Here is a 16,813-nt window from a genome sequence, read left to right as displayed (position 1 = left end):
AGGTCTACTGTTTGAATCGTGCCTTCTGTGACTTCAGACAAACGTACAATGACAGGTACCCATCATGACAGTGTCACAGACTAGTTTCGCTGCACCCAAAATCCTCTGCGCTCTGCCTGGTATCCCTCCTTCCCCGCTGACCCCTGGCAACCAGTCATCTTTCAGTGTCACCATAGTTTGCCTTTTCCAGAATGTCATAGAGTGGGATCCCACAGCATTGAGCCTTTTCAGACTGGCTTCTTTCACCAGGTAATTTGCATTTCACGTTCCTCTGTGTCCATTCATGACTTGATAGCTCATTTCTTTTTAGCGCTGACCAATATTCTGTTGTCTGGATGGACCGTAGTTATGTCTCCATCACCTACTGAAGGACGTCTTACTGGCTTCCAAGCGTTTGGCACTTATCAGTAAACCTGCTATAAATATCTGTAGGCATGGTTTTATGTCCATAGACATTATCGCAGAAGCCACATGTTTGAAAAATGCCGTCTCTTCACAGGATGTTCATCATGCAAAGATACTTATAGGAAATGTGCATTTCATTAGAAATGGAGGTGCATCATTGCATGCCCCTTTGCAAAATATGAATCACAACCCAGGGAAGTAAAACCATCCATGCCCTGCTACCTACCGCGTCTGTATGATTTTTACTTAGAAATTTTTATATATATGAGCCCAAACGGGCACTTTTTCTTCAAAGTATAAGGAGGGTCCTGTCGCCTTATTGCTTCTTCCTATTTCAGCTCATTAAACTAGTTACCATTTTCCATGTGACGAGGCTTAAATCAGAGCCAGATCACTCAAAGCCCAACTGCATAGGTAAGGTTTCCTTAGCTGTGTCAACACCACCACAATAAGTATCTGCTTGATGCTAATTTGTCACGGGAGACAAATCCCTAAAATGGCCCCTGTGCATCTTACTCCTTGGTTCTCAGTGTGACTGTATATATACGATGTGTCTTCTTGGCATGTTTATTATGTGACTTGGCAAATTGAGAAAGATGGAATGTACTTCATTCCCCAGCATTAGCAATGACAGAACAAAAATATGACCTGCCACAAATGGCTTGGTTTTGCTTTTGCATCAGAAATCTACTCAATCACCTCCGTGCAGAGTGGACTCTGCAGCCTTTGTCCCCTTTGCTGGGCCATGCAGGTGACGGTGCAACCCTGGGGTACAGGGCTTGTCTGCACTGAGGTCTGACCTACCCGCTGGATGGGATGTACCCGTAGCCAGTTATTATTTCTGCTGCAAAGGATGCAATGTGTCCTCGTAGAATTCCAATTGTTGTGGTTGTCCTATAGTGAAGAAATGGACCCCACGCCCAAATTTGGGTCCCGTATTGGGAATAATGATGCCACACCCACACCATGTAGGTATGAAAAGGTTTATGACTCTCATAACGAGGCTTTCTGGGGACAGCAGAGTCGTTCCCAGGCTGGTCTGAAAATGGCTTAAGAGAGATGGCAAAAGAGACCATTTTCTTGGTGGGCAGAGCTGGAGAGTGGGTGCAGGTCGTGGCATGCAGGCAGGGGCTTGCACAGTTTGAATCTCCAGGGACGCAGAAGGACCGAACACCAGGCTTTCTCGTCAGCTGGTTGGGTACAAGTGGAAAGGGGGAGAGGAGAGGCTTCCAAGCTCTTAGCCGTCACACGGCAGCAAATGGAATCAGACTCTACTGCACCCATCAGTGCAACTCTATGTGCATTAGCTTCGTAAGTTATTCAATTCTTAACTTATTAAATTAAACCAGCAGCATGAGTATCTAGATCTGTGTGGAAATTAGAAATTGTCTACCTCTGGTTTGACCATCATTTTCTTCTGGTGTGAGAGCTGGTGACGGGTTTCTACAAGGAGAGTCCGCATTTATCTCCTTCTTCAGTGTTCATCTGGCTCCTGTTTTCCCTCATGGAAAATTTTAGGCATACATAGAAGTAGACAGAAAAGTACGCCCTTTATCCACCCTTTTTAAATCTAGACCCCTACTCACTTCCCTTCTTCCTGGATGAATGGGAGGGAGCCAGCAGCCATCACATTGTTTCCTCCACGGGCGTCTCAGGATGTATCTCAATGTTTGTTTTTTTCCTTCATGTAGTTTTTCACTCCTCTGTGATTCTTGTCAAGTCCCTCCCTGTGACAACACCTGGTTCGAGAGCCTTGATTTTGAAATCAGATTTCCCTCTTTCTTTCTGGCTCTCCCACTTCTGAGCTGCATGACCTTCAACAGCTCTCGCATCTTTTCAGAGTATTGTTCTGTCGTCTGTAAAACGGATGACAGAAACGAAAACAAGAAAGAACTCTTTACTCATAGGGTTCAGTGTGGTCGAAACGAGAGAACGTGTGATAACGTCCTAAGCACAGAGAGTGTGCTCAGTAGATGGTAGCAGTTATTCCTATTGGTGTCAGTACTGTTATTAGTTTGAAGTGTTATGAGGGGTCGTATATATACAGTGTGAGTTTCGGGGAAGGAAGGCGAGGACAGAAAAAGGAGAGTCACAGGCATAGTGATAGTCGTGATGGGTAAGTTTAAACGTGGGTATCTACTGTTGTTATTCAAAAGCATTCATTCGTTACAAAATATCTGTAGACAGATGTGTCCGAACAAGAGCGACATTGGTGGTTTGGTTTTTCTCCGGTCAAGAAGGACAACTAGTGGGCCTCTTTATAACCCCAGGACCATGCCACAGTTTGGTGATTGCCACCCTCTGGCCTGTGTCTTCTGGCAATTTCCTCCGAGTAGCGCAGGATGCATGAGTCTGACTCGTGTAGAATCCTTTATTGGGTCTCCCTGCAGAATCACTCCACGATGGCTAGTGGTTCTCATGGTGCTCAAAGGTGTCACTCGATTCAGGGACTGATTCCCCCCTGCAGGTGTGGCCAAGCTCCCTGCCACAGGTGGTCCTCATGACGTCACACCCTCTGTTGGGATCGGCAAGGGGGAGGTCCAGTGTCCAAGGTCACTTGTCTCCCTCCCGCCTGAAGAAATGCACGGACACGTCCTTGAGGGCAAATCATCTCCCTTTCTTGTGGAAACATGACTGGTTTACAACGGAGTGTTTTCTCCCCTTCAGGGCAGATCATGAAGGTGCTTGAGGAGTTAAACCTGGCGAACGACACCCTCATTTACTTCACTTCCGACCAAGGAGCCCACGTGGAAGAAGTGAGCAGCAGAGGAGAAGTGCACGGAGGAAGCAACGGGATCTACAAAGGTGTGACTAGGCTCTGGCCTCCTGTGTGTCCCCTGTTCCTTCCCCTTCGAGCTTTGCCCTTGTTTTCCTGCCACTGTGCAACATGCAGAGCTTCCTCGTGTCATAACGATTGACAAGTCAAATGGCGAGAGGGGCCATTTCCGGCATGGTCCCCGCAGCACTTACAAGCACCCATTCTATGTCAAAACGTGAGAAGGAGGGCCTTTCCCCCTAAACGTAAATATAGCCCCATGTTGGTAGCTGATTAAAGCAAGAACCCCCTGTACTAGCCATGTACCCGTGACCTATGGCTGCTGTGTGACAAATGAACAGACGCTTCCAGGCTGGAAGCAGCACAGATTTATTAACTTACTGCTCTGCAGGCGAGAAGTCTGAAATGGGTCTTGCTGGTCTGAAATCAAGGTGAGAGCAGGGCTGGATCCTTCGGCGAGCTCCAGGGGCGAATCCATTCCCTGGCGTTTCCTAGCTTTTGGAGGCCACCTCCGTTCCTTGGCTCCTGGTCCATTCTTCCATCTTTACAGTTAGCGGTGTCTTCAAACACCCTTCTCTTTCTGACCTCTGCTTCCACAGTCCCACTTTTAAGGAACCTTGTGATTACAGATGCTCCCCGACTTAACGATGGCGTTATGTCCGGATAAACCAATCATAATGTGAAAGTACCGTAAGTCAAAAATGCATTGAACCTACCTAACATCATAGTTTAGCCGGTTTCTACGGAAAATATGTATTAGTTTTGCATGTCGAAAACGTGTACACCGAGGGGACATTTGAATAATGGGCTCACCCGGTTAATCCAGGGTCATTTTCTCAAATGAAGACCCTTAACGGATTCACATCTGCAAAGGCCCTTTTGCCACGGGAGGTGACGTATTCACCGTTTCTGGGGGATGAGGGCGCGGACATCTTTGGGAGGCCATTTTTCTGCCGGCCTCAACCAACAACAGCAATTTGAGTTGCTGTTTCATTCTGACGCAGCATCAGCTAAGCCGTTGCTTGTAGAAAATGCCCAAGACGTAGAGAAGCATGTGACCACCGGACGCTGCTAGCATGACGTGACAAAGGGCTTTCTGTGCCTTTTCGTTATTCTCTCATACGGAGGTTTCCCAGATGGCCAGGGATGCAGGGAATCAGAGTTTACCTCCAAAGGTATGGAAGGGTAATGAATGGAACGCTGTCATCCATTAATTGATTTAGAAATACGGAGCGAGCCATGTATGCAGCACTGGGCCTGAGGTAAAGATAAACAGGAGATGGGGGCCTCACTGTATAGGAGCTCGTAGTCCACTGGTGGGTGGGTGGCAGGGCGGGAGCTGGCGGGAAACCTAGACAACCCCATGCAGTTTAGTAAAGGGTGTCAACATTCGTTTGCACAAGAGGCGAGTGATACATAGAGCAAGGAGAGCCTTTCGAGGATAAGGGGCCCAGGAAATGTTCCTAAAGCAGTCGAGGCTGGGGGGCGTAGGCGGCAGGGTGTGCCTGCTTTCTTGTGCTTCCGTCTTTCCTCCCTGCCAACCACCCACCCTCTTCAGTGGTTCCGGGATGGAAGAGAAGCAGCAAGTGGCGAGGTCTGCAAACTACCAGGAGCTCAGTGCCGCTGGGTCACACTGCACCTGAGACAGAGACAGACCGGGTGCTCTGTCATCTGTCGCAGTGGCAGCACACAGCCCGTGAAGCCCTCATCATGCTTCTGTTTACAGCTGCATGTACACACCTGGAGCCCGTTTCTTACACCTGTAGGTACCTGGAAGCGATGACAACACAACTTCTGTTCAGTGATGGTCTGGGCAGCCTACATCACATTCACTTAACTATAAAAAGGCCTTTTAAAGTGAGAGGCGACAAGCGTTTGTTTATCTGAGATCCATGAGAATAGCTATTCTGGAAACACTAATTCAGGCAGAAGCCCAGACAGTGTTCCGATGAGGACACAAAGGCCAGGGGTGTTTATGACAAAGGGAGGGGACAGTGACATCACAGAAGGAAGGCGTTGCTATTAGTGCAGATGACGTGACACAGGGACGCTGATGCTAAACAGTGTTTTTAATTTTCAGCCCAGAGTCATCCGTCCTGGAGTCACGACACCTGCTTTCTTGTTGTCTTTGCAAACAGCTCTTTGGGACACTAGGTTGCTAAGGCCCCGTCCTGAGGTGACTTTGTCCTGCTTTAACATCCACAGGTTTGAGGTGTCAGACGTGCACACCCAGCTCTGTTTTAAAGTGGCTCCTTGCATACTGTTGTTTACAGTGGGATGTTGATTTTCTCTTCCTTGCTTTGCATCCCGCTGGCGTGTCCCCAGTGCAGGATACAGTCCACATGTGTTAGATAAATAAACCAGTGTCTTTATTCTGAACAGGGTCAGCCTTGCCAGTCTTATTTTAGAGCAGTGAGAGTCCATACTTGCATTCCTGTACGTGAAAGCCAGGTGTTTCCCTCGGATTTCCAGGAGGTTATGGCCTGTGTGGAGAGAGTTGTTTTATTTTCTTTCATAGATCACAGCGTCTCTAAAAGCCGGAGTTCCAGGCTGCATTTCACGCACCAGTTCACCCATTCATTCCGTCTCCCACTGAAGGGAAGGCCCTGTACGTCCGGAAGTAGCTTAGCGGCTGCCCATGAGATGTGTCCATCAATCACTGTAGTGGAGGTGGTTACAAAGTAATGCGTTATTTAGGAAAGTTACGGTGCTGTGGCACCTCCATTCAGGGGGAGGTGACCAGATGACCGCTGGCTGAGGAAGGCTGATGAGTGAGGGGAGGAGATGGCACTGGCGTTTTGCTTTCATGGTTGACTCTTCAGAGACAGAAGCACCGGGGTCAGAACGAGTGTCAGGGGTCCTGCCAGATGTTTGGGAACTGGGCTTATCACACAATCCTAAAATCATGCCCATAGCGACTTCCTGGTTTGTTGGTTTGTGGGTTTGTTTGTTTAAGAAGCATATTGGATGTGTTAGAAATGTTTTGCTGTTGCGTGAGTGGTAGAAATACATCCGTGCATGAATTGTCTCAGTGTCTCATCCACAACTCTGTTGCACAGTCACCTGTCAGTCAAATTGAGTTGCAATCAAGTTTGCAGTGAAACGTTGTTCAAATCCAACGCCCTAAAAGGAAGACCTGGTTTCCTTCTAGCTATGGGAGGAGACCACTGACGTCTCATTGTCAAAATCCTAGTTTTCAAAAGCCATAGACTCAAATGCTCTCCCGTGGTTTCTAGAAACACAGATGTCGCTGTGGGGGCAGAGCCCCAGAAAGCAGTTTCCAGGCTCTCGGCCTCACAGAGAAAGGTGTTGGCTCAGGTAGTAAATGGCCAACTGTGATTGCATGGCCATCAGCTGTGGCTAGTTGGCCGTCAGCTGTAACCAGTGAGCCATTGGCCACTAATATAACTGCTGTGGCTATGCTAGCAGAGAGAGAAGAGAGGAAGGAGAGAGAAAGAATGGGGGCTAGCAAGAAGATGGCGGCTGGGCTGGCAAGCTTGGATGGCGGTTTGCGGACAGTGTGGATCCAGCCTCCAGTGAGAGTATAGTGCCGCCAGAGAGAATATAGTGGTATGACTCCCCTACCTATGGCTCCGTGGGTGTTCCTTTTTGGCCTCACCATATCCTGCGTTATGTGGGGAGCGGGAGCAGAGACCCCTCAGGCCTCCCTGCACGACAGTCGCACATCCTGTAAACTCCCTCATCAGAAGAGCGTAATTTTCTGAACAAGAACAATTTCTGTTCTCCATAAACCCCTCCGACCCCCCAGAAAAGGTCTTTCCATTTTGTAATTGGTGACCCCACTGTATTCCCCAGTCAAATCTGTTTGGCCAAATGAGTTTTATTTTTGAATTCTAATTCGATAGCACGGCTAAGGTGAAATCATCCTTCTGCAGAATTCCACAGATTATTGCTTTGAAGTGTGAGCGCATTAGGTCACGGCTATAGTCTGTGTTTAAAAAATAGTAATTAATTGTTATGGGCGTGTGGGAATAGTGAGATTCTTACTTGTTTCTCACTGGTTTTTTTTTTCTTGGAGGAAATGTGTCTGCAGCATGATTAACCTGTTTAGGTTTGGCTACGGGTGAATTTTATCTTTGTCAAAAGGCTTCTGCAGTGAAGGGAATTGGGAATTAAAGGTAGGGTCCATTTGAATATAACTCTTAGCCAGATTTTAGCTGCTTGGGCAATGTCTTTCATGTACTCGCTCCTGAAATATTTACCTCTGAGAACCTTCTACAATAAGTTTCCTGCTGCTGTGCACATGTTCTGAATGATTGTGTCCACTGAAGAAACGGTGTTCCAGGCGACCGTCTGTATTCCACTTAAGGATTAGGGAATCATTGTCTCCATGAGAACCGCTAGTTGATTTGACAGTGTCTCCAGCTGAGTGGTGAGGATTTTCACCGAGATAAGTAAAGAACAACAACACATCCCGTACCCTTTACGTTAGACTGTTCACTGTCCACATTCCATCGGGGCTGTTGAAATATGGAAAATGTCCACATCGCTACATGGGGACTCGGAAATAGGAACCACTGCTTTACACTAACAGGATTTACGGTTTCCTTGTATTCCTGAGCTAGCTCTAGGAAACAGGGATTATGGGTCTCAGTTTGAGTTGCTACTGCACTCAGAGCAGGTAGTAGTTATTTAGAGCAGGAGGGAGGGGGCTTTGAAGTGTACGAGCTCATTCTCCCCTGTGTGAGGGCAGTTGAATACGGGCAGGACCAAAGTCCTACCAATTGCCGTTCTCTTGTGGAAAGAGCAGGTGGCCTCACTCGGGGCCACCTCAGGGATTTAAGCCCTCAGGGCTCTCCTTGCAGAATAAGGTGCAGAGGAATTCATGGAGGCTTCTTCTCAAGTTCATGGCTGCCTCGTCCTCCTCTGACCTACCTCTCAAAGTTGGAGACCTCCAGGGCTCTCTCCTGGGTGTCTCCCGTTCTTTATCTATACACTTGCCCCATGTGACGTCATCCAGACCCCTGACCACATGGCATTGGAGGGCTGGTGACCCCCATATCCAGCCCTGGCTCTTCCTTAGACCCCAAAGGCCTCCATCTAGCTGCCCACGTGTCATGGGACGTGCATACCTGGTGGACACATCTCATCCAACAGATCCATACGGGAGATCGTATTCCCCAAGCCCACACATTCCCTGTCTAACCCATCTCATTGGGCTGCACCAGTGTCCACTCAGTGCTTCCATCCTCCAAGCGGGGGTTCTGTGACCCCACAAGCATCTCCCTTTGAGCTGCCCTATTGCCCATATTCCGATAGCATGCCCTGTAATCTTCTGAGTACACCTGACATTGAGCTCCTTTTGTCATCGCCATCAATCACAGTCTCTCCCAGGCCACCATCACCTGCACCTCATTTCCCCAGTGGTTTGTAGGTGTCACCCTGCTGCTTCTTTGTTCTCTACAGTCTGTTCTCCCCACTCCTCCTCCCCCCAGGTCCCTGGAGGAGCTTGAATAAACATACACGCACTGTACTGTATGGAGTTTCCTGGGCTGCTTATAAAGAACCACAAACTGGTGGCTTAAAACAACGTGACACTTTTATCTCAGCTCTGGAAACCAGAACTCTGAAAGCAGGATCTGCCGACAGTATCTAGAGGATGGCCCTTCTTTGTCTCCCCCAGCGTTTGGTGGTGGCCGGCAGCCCTTGGCATCCAGCCCATGCCTTGTAGACACATCACCACAATCCGTGCCTCTAACTTCTTCCTTTCTGAAAACACTCTATCTATCCTCCTCCACTCAGGATAAAATGCGACGTCTGCACCTCAACTGCAGGCCGTCCTACCATCACCTCGTACTGTTTCATTTTCCTCAGGTGCCCCAACACCTCAACTCTTGCCACCACCTTGGGGCCTCCCCATGGGCGGTTGCCTCTGTTGGAAAGGTCATCACCTGACCTTTGCAAGGATTTGATCCACCCATCACACTTTGCCTCTGTAAGATCTCCCCGGTCCACCACACCCCAAATTCTTGTCCCCTCCCAGCACAGGGACTCATGACGCCAACTTATTTGAATTCCTTGCCCACCTGATATTTTAACCGTTTATTAATTTAATTTGCTCATAGACTGTCTCCTGTCTTATAATGTAAGTCCCGTGGGTGCAGAGATGCTGGGTGCTTTATTCCCAGTCTGTCTCTGTACCTAAAATAACTACGCAGTAGGTGTTCCATAAATACTTGCTGATGAATAGTGAATGTTTCCTAAATTTCTCTTCCTTCTGTCTCCTGGTACTCTACCTGAGTTTTCCGCCGCCCCCCCCATCCTAAAATATCCTTCCTGAGCTGAGACCAGAATAACTTCCCTCAGATTTTCTTACAGTAGAGTTTAGAGTTTTCTGCCTCTTCCTCGGAGCAGAAAAGTTCCCATAGTCTCGGAAGAGAAGAGTTAAATAAACATCTAGTGCTGGCATCATTTCCATTCCTCTCAAAGTGAAGGTCACCTTGAAGGAGGCTTTGCCCCCACTTTCCTTTTGCTCTGCCTGAAGCAGAGCAGTACATGGCAGCAGAATGGATGAGGTAGCTCTCCAGGCAGGCTCTGCAGAAGCATGGTGGGGTGGAAACCATATTTTCCTGAATGTTCAGGACTGTAGACTTTCTCCACATGCAGAGAAATGTTTCCCATTTCCTGATGGCTGCATATAAGGCACCGCAGCTTCTGGCACGTCTCCTCTGCCTTAAGTGCCAACTGCGACGGCAACGGATTGGCTGGACGCCATATCTCTTATGAGTAGCTTCTGACAGTCACTGATTTTGGCCTCTCTTTCTGTCATGCAATAAGACAGGTTTTGGAGAGCAATGGATACTTCTGTTGAGGGAAAAAAGAAATAGCAGCAAGAGGCTTTGATCGTTTATTAGACGGTGGTTATGTTGAGGCTCTATCGTCAGCTTTTGACAAGCACTTTTATCAGCTTCCGAGGATTGGGTAAAGCTGCCCGTCTTGCTTGCATGGGTACTTAGTGAGCCAGGAGACATCCCACCGCCTTTTCACCTTTGAAAGATCACACATTGTCTTCATTTATCAGGTCACTTATTCAGCTCCATCCGACTGGCAAGCACTTCATATATTGAGAATACACAATGTGGCAGGCATGGGGTTAGCTTCTCGGGCGCGAAGCCCAAGAATTCCAGGGATGCTCCTTCTAGTGGCTTTTATTCTGTTGTTGAGAGTGAATCTAAAGAGGTCATTTGAAAGTCATGAACCGGGAAAGACACTCGCGAGAAGGAATGGTTAACGGTAGTGAACCCTGGGGACTCCGAGACCCTCACAGAGGCTGACCCGTCTGCAGGCGGCAGTTTTGGAGTGTCGGGTAAGAGAGGAAAGGTGGGAAGTGGATTCTGGGCAGCAGCGAAATGCTCACGGTGAGCAAAAAAAAGCAGCTCAGTATTGCCAGAGATGAGAGTGTAAATAAGGGACGTCAGGTGACGTGGGTGATGGGTCCCCAATATTGAAGTGAATATGTCCAGTAGGAATGAATTTATATATATATATGTGTGTGTGTATATATAAATTTATTTATTATATATAGTTTTATTTAGATATATAAATTTATTTAAATACAAATTTATGTATATGTTTATGTGTAAGTTTAAATATATATAACTTCATTTATATGTAAATTTATCTACGTATACACATTTAAATATATATGTAAATTTATTTAACGTACATTTAAGTATTTCTATTTAATTTATATATATTTAACATTTAAAACAAATATATTTAAAATTTATATAAAATTTAAATATTTAAATACGTGTGTGTATATATACACATATATATGTATACATACATATATATATGTGCATATATACAGAGGGAGCCACAAAGTGTATACTCACATTAAGTAAGGGGAAAACTGTATTAACATTGTGATACTCAATCTACACCAACAACAGAAGATGAATCCAAGTCCCGTGTGCCTTCTGCAATGACAAGAGGGGCTCAAAGTGGTTCCCATCAGCGTCCAGACACTTCTGATGACGGCGAACTACTGCTTGAGCAACGTCGACCAAAGTGTCCACTTGTGTACATTTTTTTGGCACCCTCGGTACATATATATATATATATATATATATATATATATATATACACACACACATATATATATAAAGTCATTGCTATTTGGGCAGTAGTTGAAGTTCGAGGTGAAGAATATTGCCTGAAGCCATTATGAGAAAAGGGCTGAGTAGTGGGAACAAGAAAAAATTAGCAGTCACGGTGTATCACTTCCCAATCTTTAGAGTCTGGGGATAACAGACTTGCCATTACAGGTATATCATGGAGGACTGTTGTGGTGATTAAAAAGTCAATTCAGGTGAAGTGTTTGTAAGTGCACCTAGTAAGTGCCAGGTGTTACTAATACCCACTAGAGTGTAACACTTATCATAGTAGGTGTGTTATTTTGCTCACATCTGTACCCCCAGAACCTAGCACACTGCCTGACATGTTTTAAGAAATAATTTCTGATGGAAAACATACATAAAAAAAAATACCTGAGCTTGGATTGGAAGGAGAAACAGTTTAGTTGGATGGAGAGGGGGTGGGAGAACATGGTTGCCTTGGAAATCCATTGATTGGCAATGGACTGGATGTCAGCGCTGTCTCTCGTATGTTTGGCTTGTGTGATTAGAAAGATGCAGAGTCCCTTAGGAATGAGACCTGTGTTTGGTCAGCATGTGGGGAGGTGTATGAGAATTTACTGTAAGAAGAGAGGAAGGTGAAGGAGCAAGCCTGGAGGGACACAAAAGGTGAGATGGAAGGTGGTGATGTGAGAAGAAGATACGGGGAGAGTGATTGGGGGAATGAGAAACTGGGAGACAAGACTCAGGGAGAGGCATGGTGAGGAGAGATGAACGCTGCTGAGAAGGAAGAGAACAACGCAAAGGGTCCATAGTATTAATTACACATGTGATGCCAATAAGGGCATTTTCAGTGGAGGGGGGAGGGAAGGGCAGACGCCAGCCCCACGGAAGGACGGTGGAAGATGGGAAACCTCTCAGATTCTTTCGTGAAATGTACCTATGCAGGGAGGCAGGCTGGGAGGTGGGATTGTTTGGAGTGTAATCAATTCCCTTGAGTAAACTTTAACAGAGAAGGAGTTAAGATACAAAGGATAATTGAGAATGTCAAATATCTGAGAGGGTCTAGATATATAAAGACACGTAGATATTTTCATGGAGGGCTGGTGTCTCCCTGGAGAGGCCTGTATACATGTCAGAGGCTTTTCAGAATTCAGTGTTTTGGCAAGAACGTGAGGGAAATGGTGCATTTACACGACCTGAGCTGGTAATAGGATCCCGATAGATAAGATAAAATTAGGAAAGTGTGGGGACAGAGCCAGGAGCGCAGTTTCCAGGCTCTCGGCCTCATGTGGAAAGGTGCTGGCTCAGGTAGTAAATGGCCATCAACTGTGATTGGATGGCCATCAGCTGTGGCTAGTTGGCCGTCAGCTGTAACCAGTGAGCCATTGGTCACTAATATAACTGCTGTGGCTATGCTAGCAGCAAATGGGGGCTAGCAAGGAGATAGTGGCGGAGCTAGCAAGAGCGGATTGCAGTTAGCAAGTGAGGTTGGTTGGCAGAGAAGCGGACGGCGGGTTGTGGATCATGTGGCTCCTGCGCCCTGTGTCTCCAGCCCACCCGCCAGCGAGAATATAGAGATATGACTCCCATAACTATGGCTCTGTGAGTGTTCCTTTTTGGCCTCACCATGTCCTGCATTCTTATGTGGGGAGCGGGAGCAGAGACCCCACACAGCACCCTGCATGACAGAAAGCTCCCCAAAATTGAGGCAGCATTTGGTGTGATTGGGACTGTCTACACACTTGGAGAATTACAGCGCTGAATATTCCGTCTCAGACCGTGCCTCCACACAATGTTTTGGTCGTATTGGATTCATCTGCCAAAAGGTACGACCTTCATATTGCAGAGCTGGGCCCATTGTTGAGAAAGCCACCGCAGAAGGCAGGGGGTTGTGGCCAGATAATTGGGCCCCTCACTCTCGGGATGGAGGAGATTGCAGGGAGGGGGTCTAACATGGTCTGTGGAAGGAGGAGGCAGAGGTTGCCTGACGGCAGATTGGCGGGGAAGTGGGAAGGATGTGGCCGCTTGGATAAACCGAGGTCTGGGAGAAGAGTGAATTGAGGTGTGTCACGCTGTGATGGATGAAATGTCAGATGAGAGTCAGGACAAGCTGTTTGGTATGATTCTGGGAGAGAGAACTTTTGCATTAGAACTGATGAAGGAAATGAAAAATGCGAGCAAGGCTGACAGGCGCAAAGAGGTTGGACGTAGGAATGTAACTTGACACTCCTATATGGGATTGTCCCTTTTTTCCAGCCGTCCTCTCCATGGATGTATCTGTTACTTTATTCATTCAGTAAATATATCAGACCACTGTTATTTAGAAGGCATTATACCGTGCACTTCAGTTGGCTCAGCAGTGAATTCGAGTTTGTTTTCAAGTACTGTTGGTCACTCTGGGGTGATGAGACGTTCCTGGGATTGGATGTCAGGCAGCCCATAAAGGAGAACATGAAGAATGCCCAGGAAACGGAGAGTTGGACCTCACCTGTGGTGGTGCTCAGAGAAGCCTTGATCCAGTAGGAGGGTCTGGGTAGTCCAGGCTTTCAAGGATCTGTAGCAACAATTTGGGGGTTGGAGAAATTCCTGGCAGAACAAACAACAAGACAACAGAACTTCCCAGAAGGCGACATACGATGAGCTGTTTAGGGGGGGCTTCAAGGTGCCACTCAGCTCAACCAAAGGGTGATGTTGCAAAGGTGGATAAGAGTAAGGACACAGTTCGTGTTATAGTCCAGGCTGAAATATGTTCTTTCGTTTTTGATTCCTGCAGAAGATACTAAGAAAGAATTCAAGGAAGTGAATAAATTGTTAATAGAAGTGGAGATGACTCTCCCCGCCCCTCCCCACCTGATAACGGAAGGAGTTAATATTGTGGAATGAGGTTAGGGTTTGACGTACTCACCCTACTCCCAGAATCTAAAGTCAGGTCCAGCACACTGTCACATGTGGGGCCAGTGGAGCTTGACTCCGGATTTTGTAAGTAAAGTGTTATTGAAACACAGCCACACTCACTCGTAGGTGCAGCTCTTCAGCTCCTGCGGCCTCAAATAGTTACTACCTGGCATTTAGAGACGAACTTTGCCGATAGCTGACTCCTTTAGCATTCTCCTGTACGGCTTACGTCGTGACCGTTAACTTTTCAAACCGCGTCCGTTTGTTTTAAGGGTGCTCTGGGATTCTTTACCCCTCATTGAAATGCCAACGTCGGCAGATTGTCGTTCTGTATTTTTGCCCCTATAATAGGTTGGTAGCATCTGAACCGTGTTGTCGTATCTCCCGTCCCTAGTTTGTGGGTTTTAGTCCGTGGAATGAATGAATCGAGATGAGTGTAAAGTACAGCCTCTTGGGTGTGAAAGTGTTTAGTGCGAATTACACTTCTCATGGGTCCATGGTGGTTTGCAGCAATCCAGAGCGGCGGTGTGACGCGGGTAGAGAGACGTCCAAGAGGGGAAAACTGACAAGTAGAATATTTCATAAAACTGTGTGTTCAGATCAAGCATAAGAACGGCTGGCATACGCTCTCGCCATTAAAACTGGTTTCACCTGCTGGGTGCCAGCATTCGAAAGTACAGAAATAGAAGCTGGATTCGGAAACAGCTGTTCCTAACAAGAGTCTCGGAGTAAACTGTAGAATTTTCCCCCCGATTGCCTGGATCGATTGAGTAACTCAGCCATCGTCCTTCTGTGACGTCCTGTCATGACAAAGTGCCCCCGAGAAGTGAAAGGTGTGACTTGGACAGTTATGCAACCGAATTTTAAATTTAGACCATGCTTTTTTCCTCTGCTCATACATTTTCAGAAAAAAAAAAAATAATAATAATAATTGGTCCAGATTCCTTACCCTGTTTCTCGTGTATCTCCCCTGCCACCTTCACCTCCAACTTTCCTAACTTTATTTCACCACCGTAGCCCCACTTGGAGTCTGTGGACCCAGGGCAGGTGTTCCCAGGTAAGAGGCATTCCCTGGCCACTTTGGTGGCCTCCAGCCTGAGTTATCTGGGGGCACATCTGAGCTTTCCTTGGAGCTTTTGAGTTTCTGCAGGGCGAGATCCTTGTTCCTACAGGTTTGGATTGCCTGCGGGATTCTGAGAATCAGGAAAGCCTCGTGTTTAGGAGTACAGACTCTGGAGCTCCACCTGACACTGTCGCTGATTCTCTGTGTTCCTGGAAAATTCCACTGTCGGGTAGGCGGTGAGCTCAGTTGGTTAGAGCGTGGTGCTGGTAGCACCAAGGTTGCTGGTTCCATCCCTGCCTGGGCCACTGAGCTGCGCCCTCCTTAAAAAATTAAATTAAATTAAAATAAAATTCCACTATCATCCCTGATCACAGGAAGCCATTCATCAGTAATCTACCAAATGAATGGCGCATCCAGCCTTCACCATTCATGTTCCTACAAACATCCCTCAATGACCACAATAGCCATTTCTGGGAAAGCAGAGCCGTTTCAGCTGGATGCACACATTTTGTGCCTGTCCCTTTGCATCAGAATATGTAACTCAGAGGAAGACTCCGAATGTGTGATCATGCTGCATCCAGCATGTTGTTCCATAGGCAGCGTATTCAAGGATATGTTTATCATCTGTTAAAAGTTTTAAAAAAAACCTTTTTTTTTGTTTTTTACCATCGCTGTTGTAAAAACACTCCTTTTACAGCTTTATGCAATTGTATGAGATTTTGTTTATCGCTGGGTTTCTTTTGTTTCTGAAGATAAATGGAGAACTCTAAGGCGAGAGTTTAATGATGTTACACGTTGTGGGTTCAGACTTTCCCGAGTGAGCATAGCCCCCGAGTGCGATAGTCTGATGTCACAAAACTGGCCGGTAATGACACCGTGCCGGATACTGTCATGCAATATAGGCAGGCCGTGGGCACTGGATCTGGGGGCTGCAGGCACAGGGGCCCCCCACAGTGCTATGTCTTCCTTGGGGGCCCCTCGAGCCTGTCGCCTGCGCAGAGGTCAGCACCTTCCTTGCACCTATACAGAACTGTGGCACTCGGGGCTATTAGTGGCTTGGAACTGTCTTGGGAATCTAGAATCTCAGGGTCTGACCCTTTTAGTTTCTCCAGTTTTCTTTCGTTTCCAAAGTGATTGTACGTCAAGCCATGCTCTCACAGACTGTTCTTGCACCACCTGGAGGTCAGGGGTCTCAGCAACGTCCCCACAGCAGGAAAGATCCCTGACGTTTGAATCCGGATGTTCCTGTGAATTTCTGTGGCTCTGTGTGTCGTGTGTGTGTGTACATGAGTCCATGGTCTGCAATATTGTCTGTTTCAGAACATACTTTATATTCACGTATATGCATTTATATAAATGTTAATTCGAAACGGAAAGACCGGTTTTCTCATGGTCTATATAGTTGTGTTCAAATGGACCCATATATACAAAGCTCGTTTCCTCAGTTAATAGTCAGAGCTATGCCGGTAATAAAATAACAGCCATGTTCTGTGTTCCTCTATCAGCCACTAGACTTGGCACCTGGGGAAATTCCCACGGCACGCTCGCACCTAACATGTTTAGAAAATGAGG

The 16,813-nt window shown here is 47.0% G+C and overlaps 1 protein-coding gene across 6 annotated transcripts in view; it reads left to right on the top strand.

Annotated features, from left to right (window-relative positions):
• STS (steroid sulfatase) overlaps positions 1-16,813 on the top strand; it is a 137,266-nt gene that overhangs the window by 100,576 nt on the left and 19,877 nt on the right. For all 6 annotated transcript variants that reach the window (XM_074324093.1, XM_074324091.1, XM_074324090.1 and 3 more), the window contains one exon: positions 3,073-3,210. In XM_074324093.1, the coding sequence (XP_074180194.1) occupies positions 3,073-3,210 (138 nt within the window). The remainder of the gene's footprint in view (positions 1-3,072; positions 3,211-16,813) is intronic.

Source organism: Rhinolophus sinicus, chromosome X (assembly GCF_036562045.2).
Source record: "Rhinolophus sinicus isolate RSC01 chromosome X, ASM3656204v1, whole genome shotgun sequence".
Classification (NCBI taxonomy): Eukaryota; Metazoa; Chordata; class Mammalia; order Chiroptera; family Rhinolophidae; genus Rhinolophus; species Rhinolophus sinicus.
The sequence above is the reverse complement of the archived record's forward strand: the minus strand, read 5'-3'. Positions and strand labels throughout refer to the sequence as shown.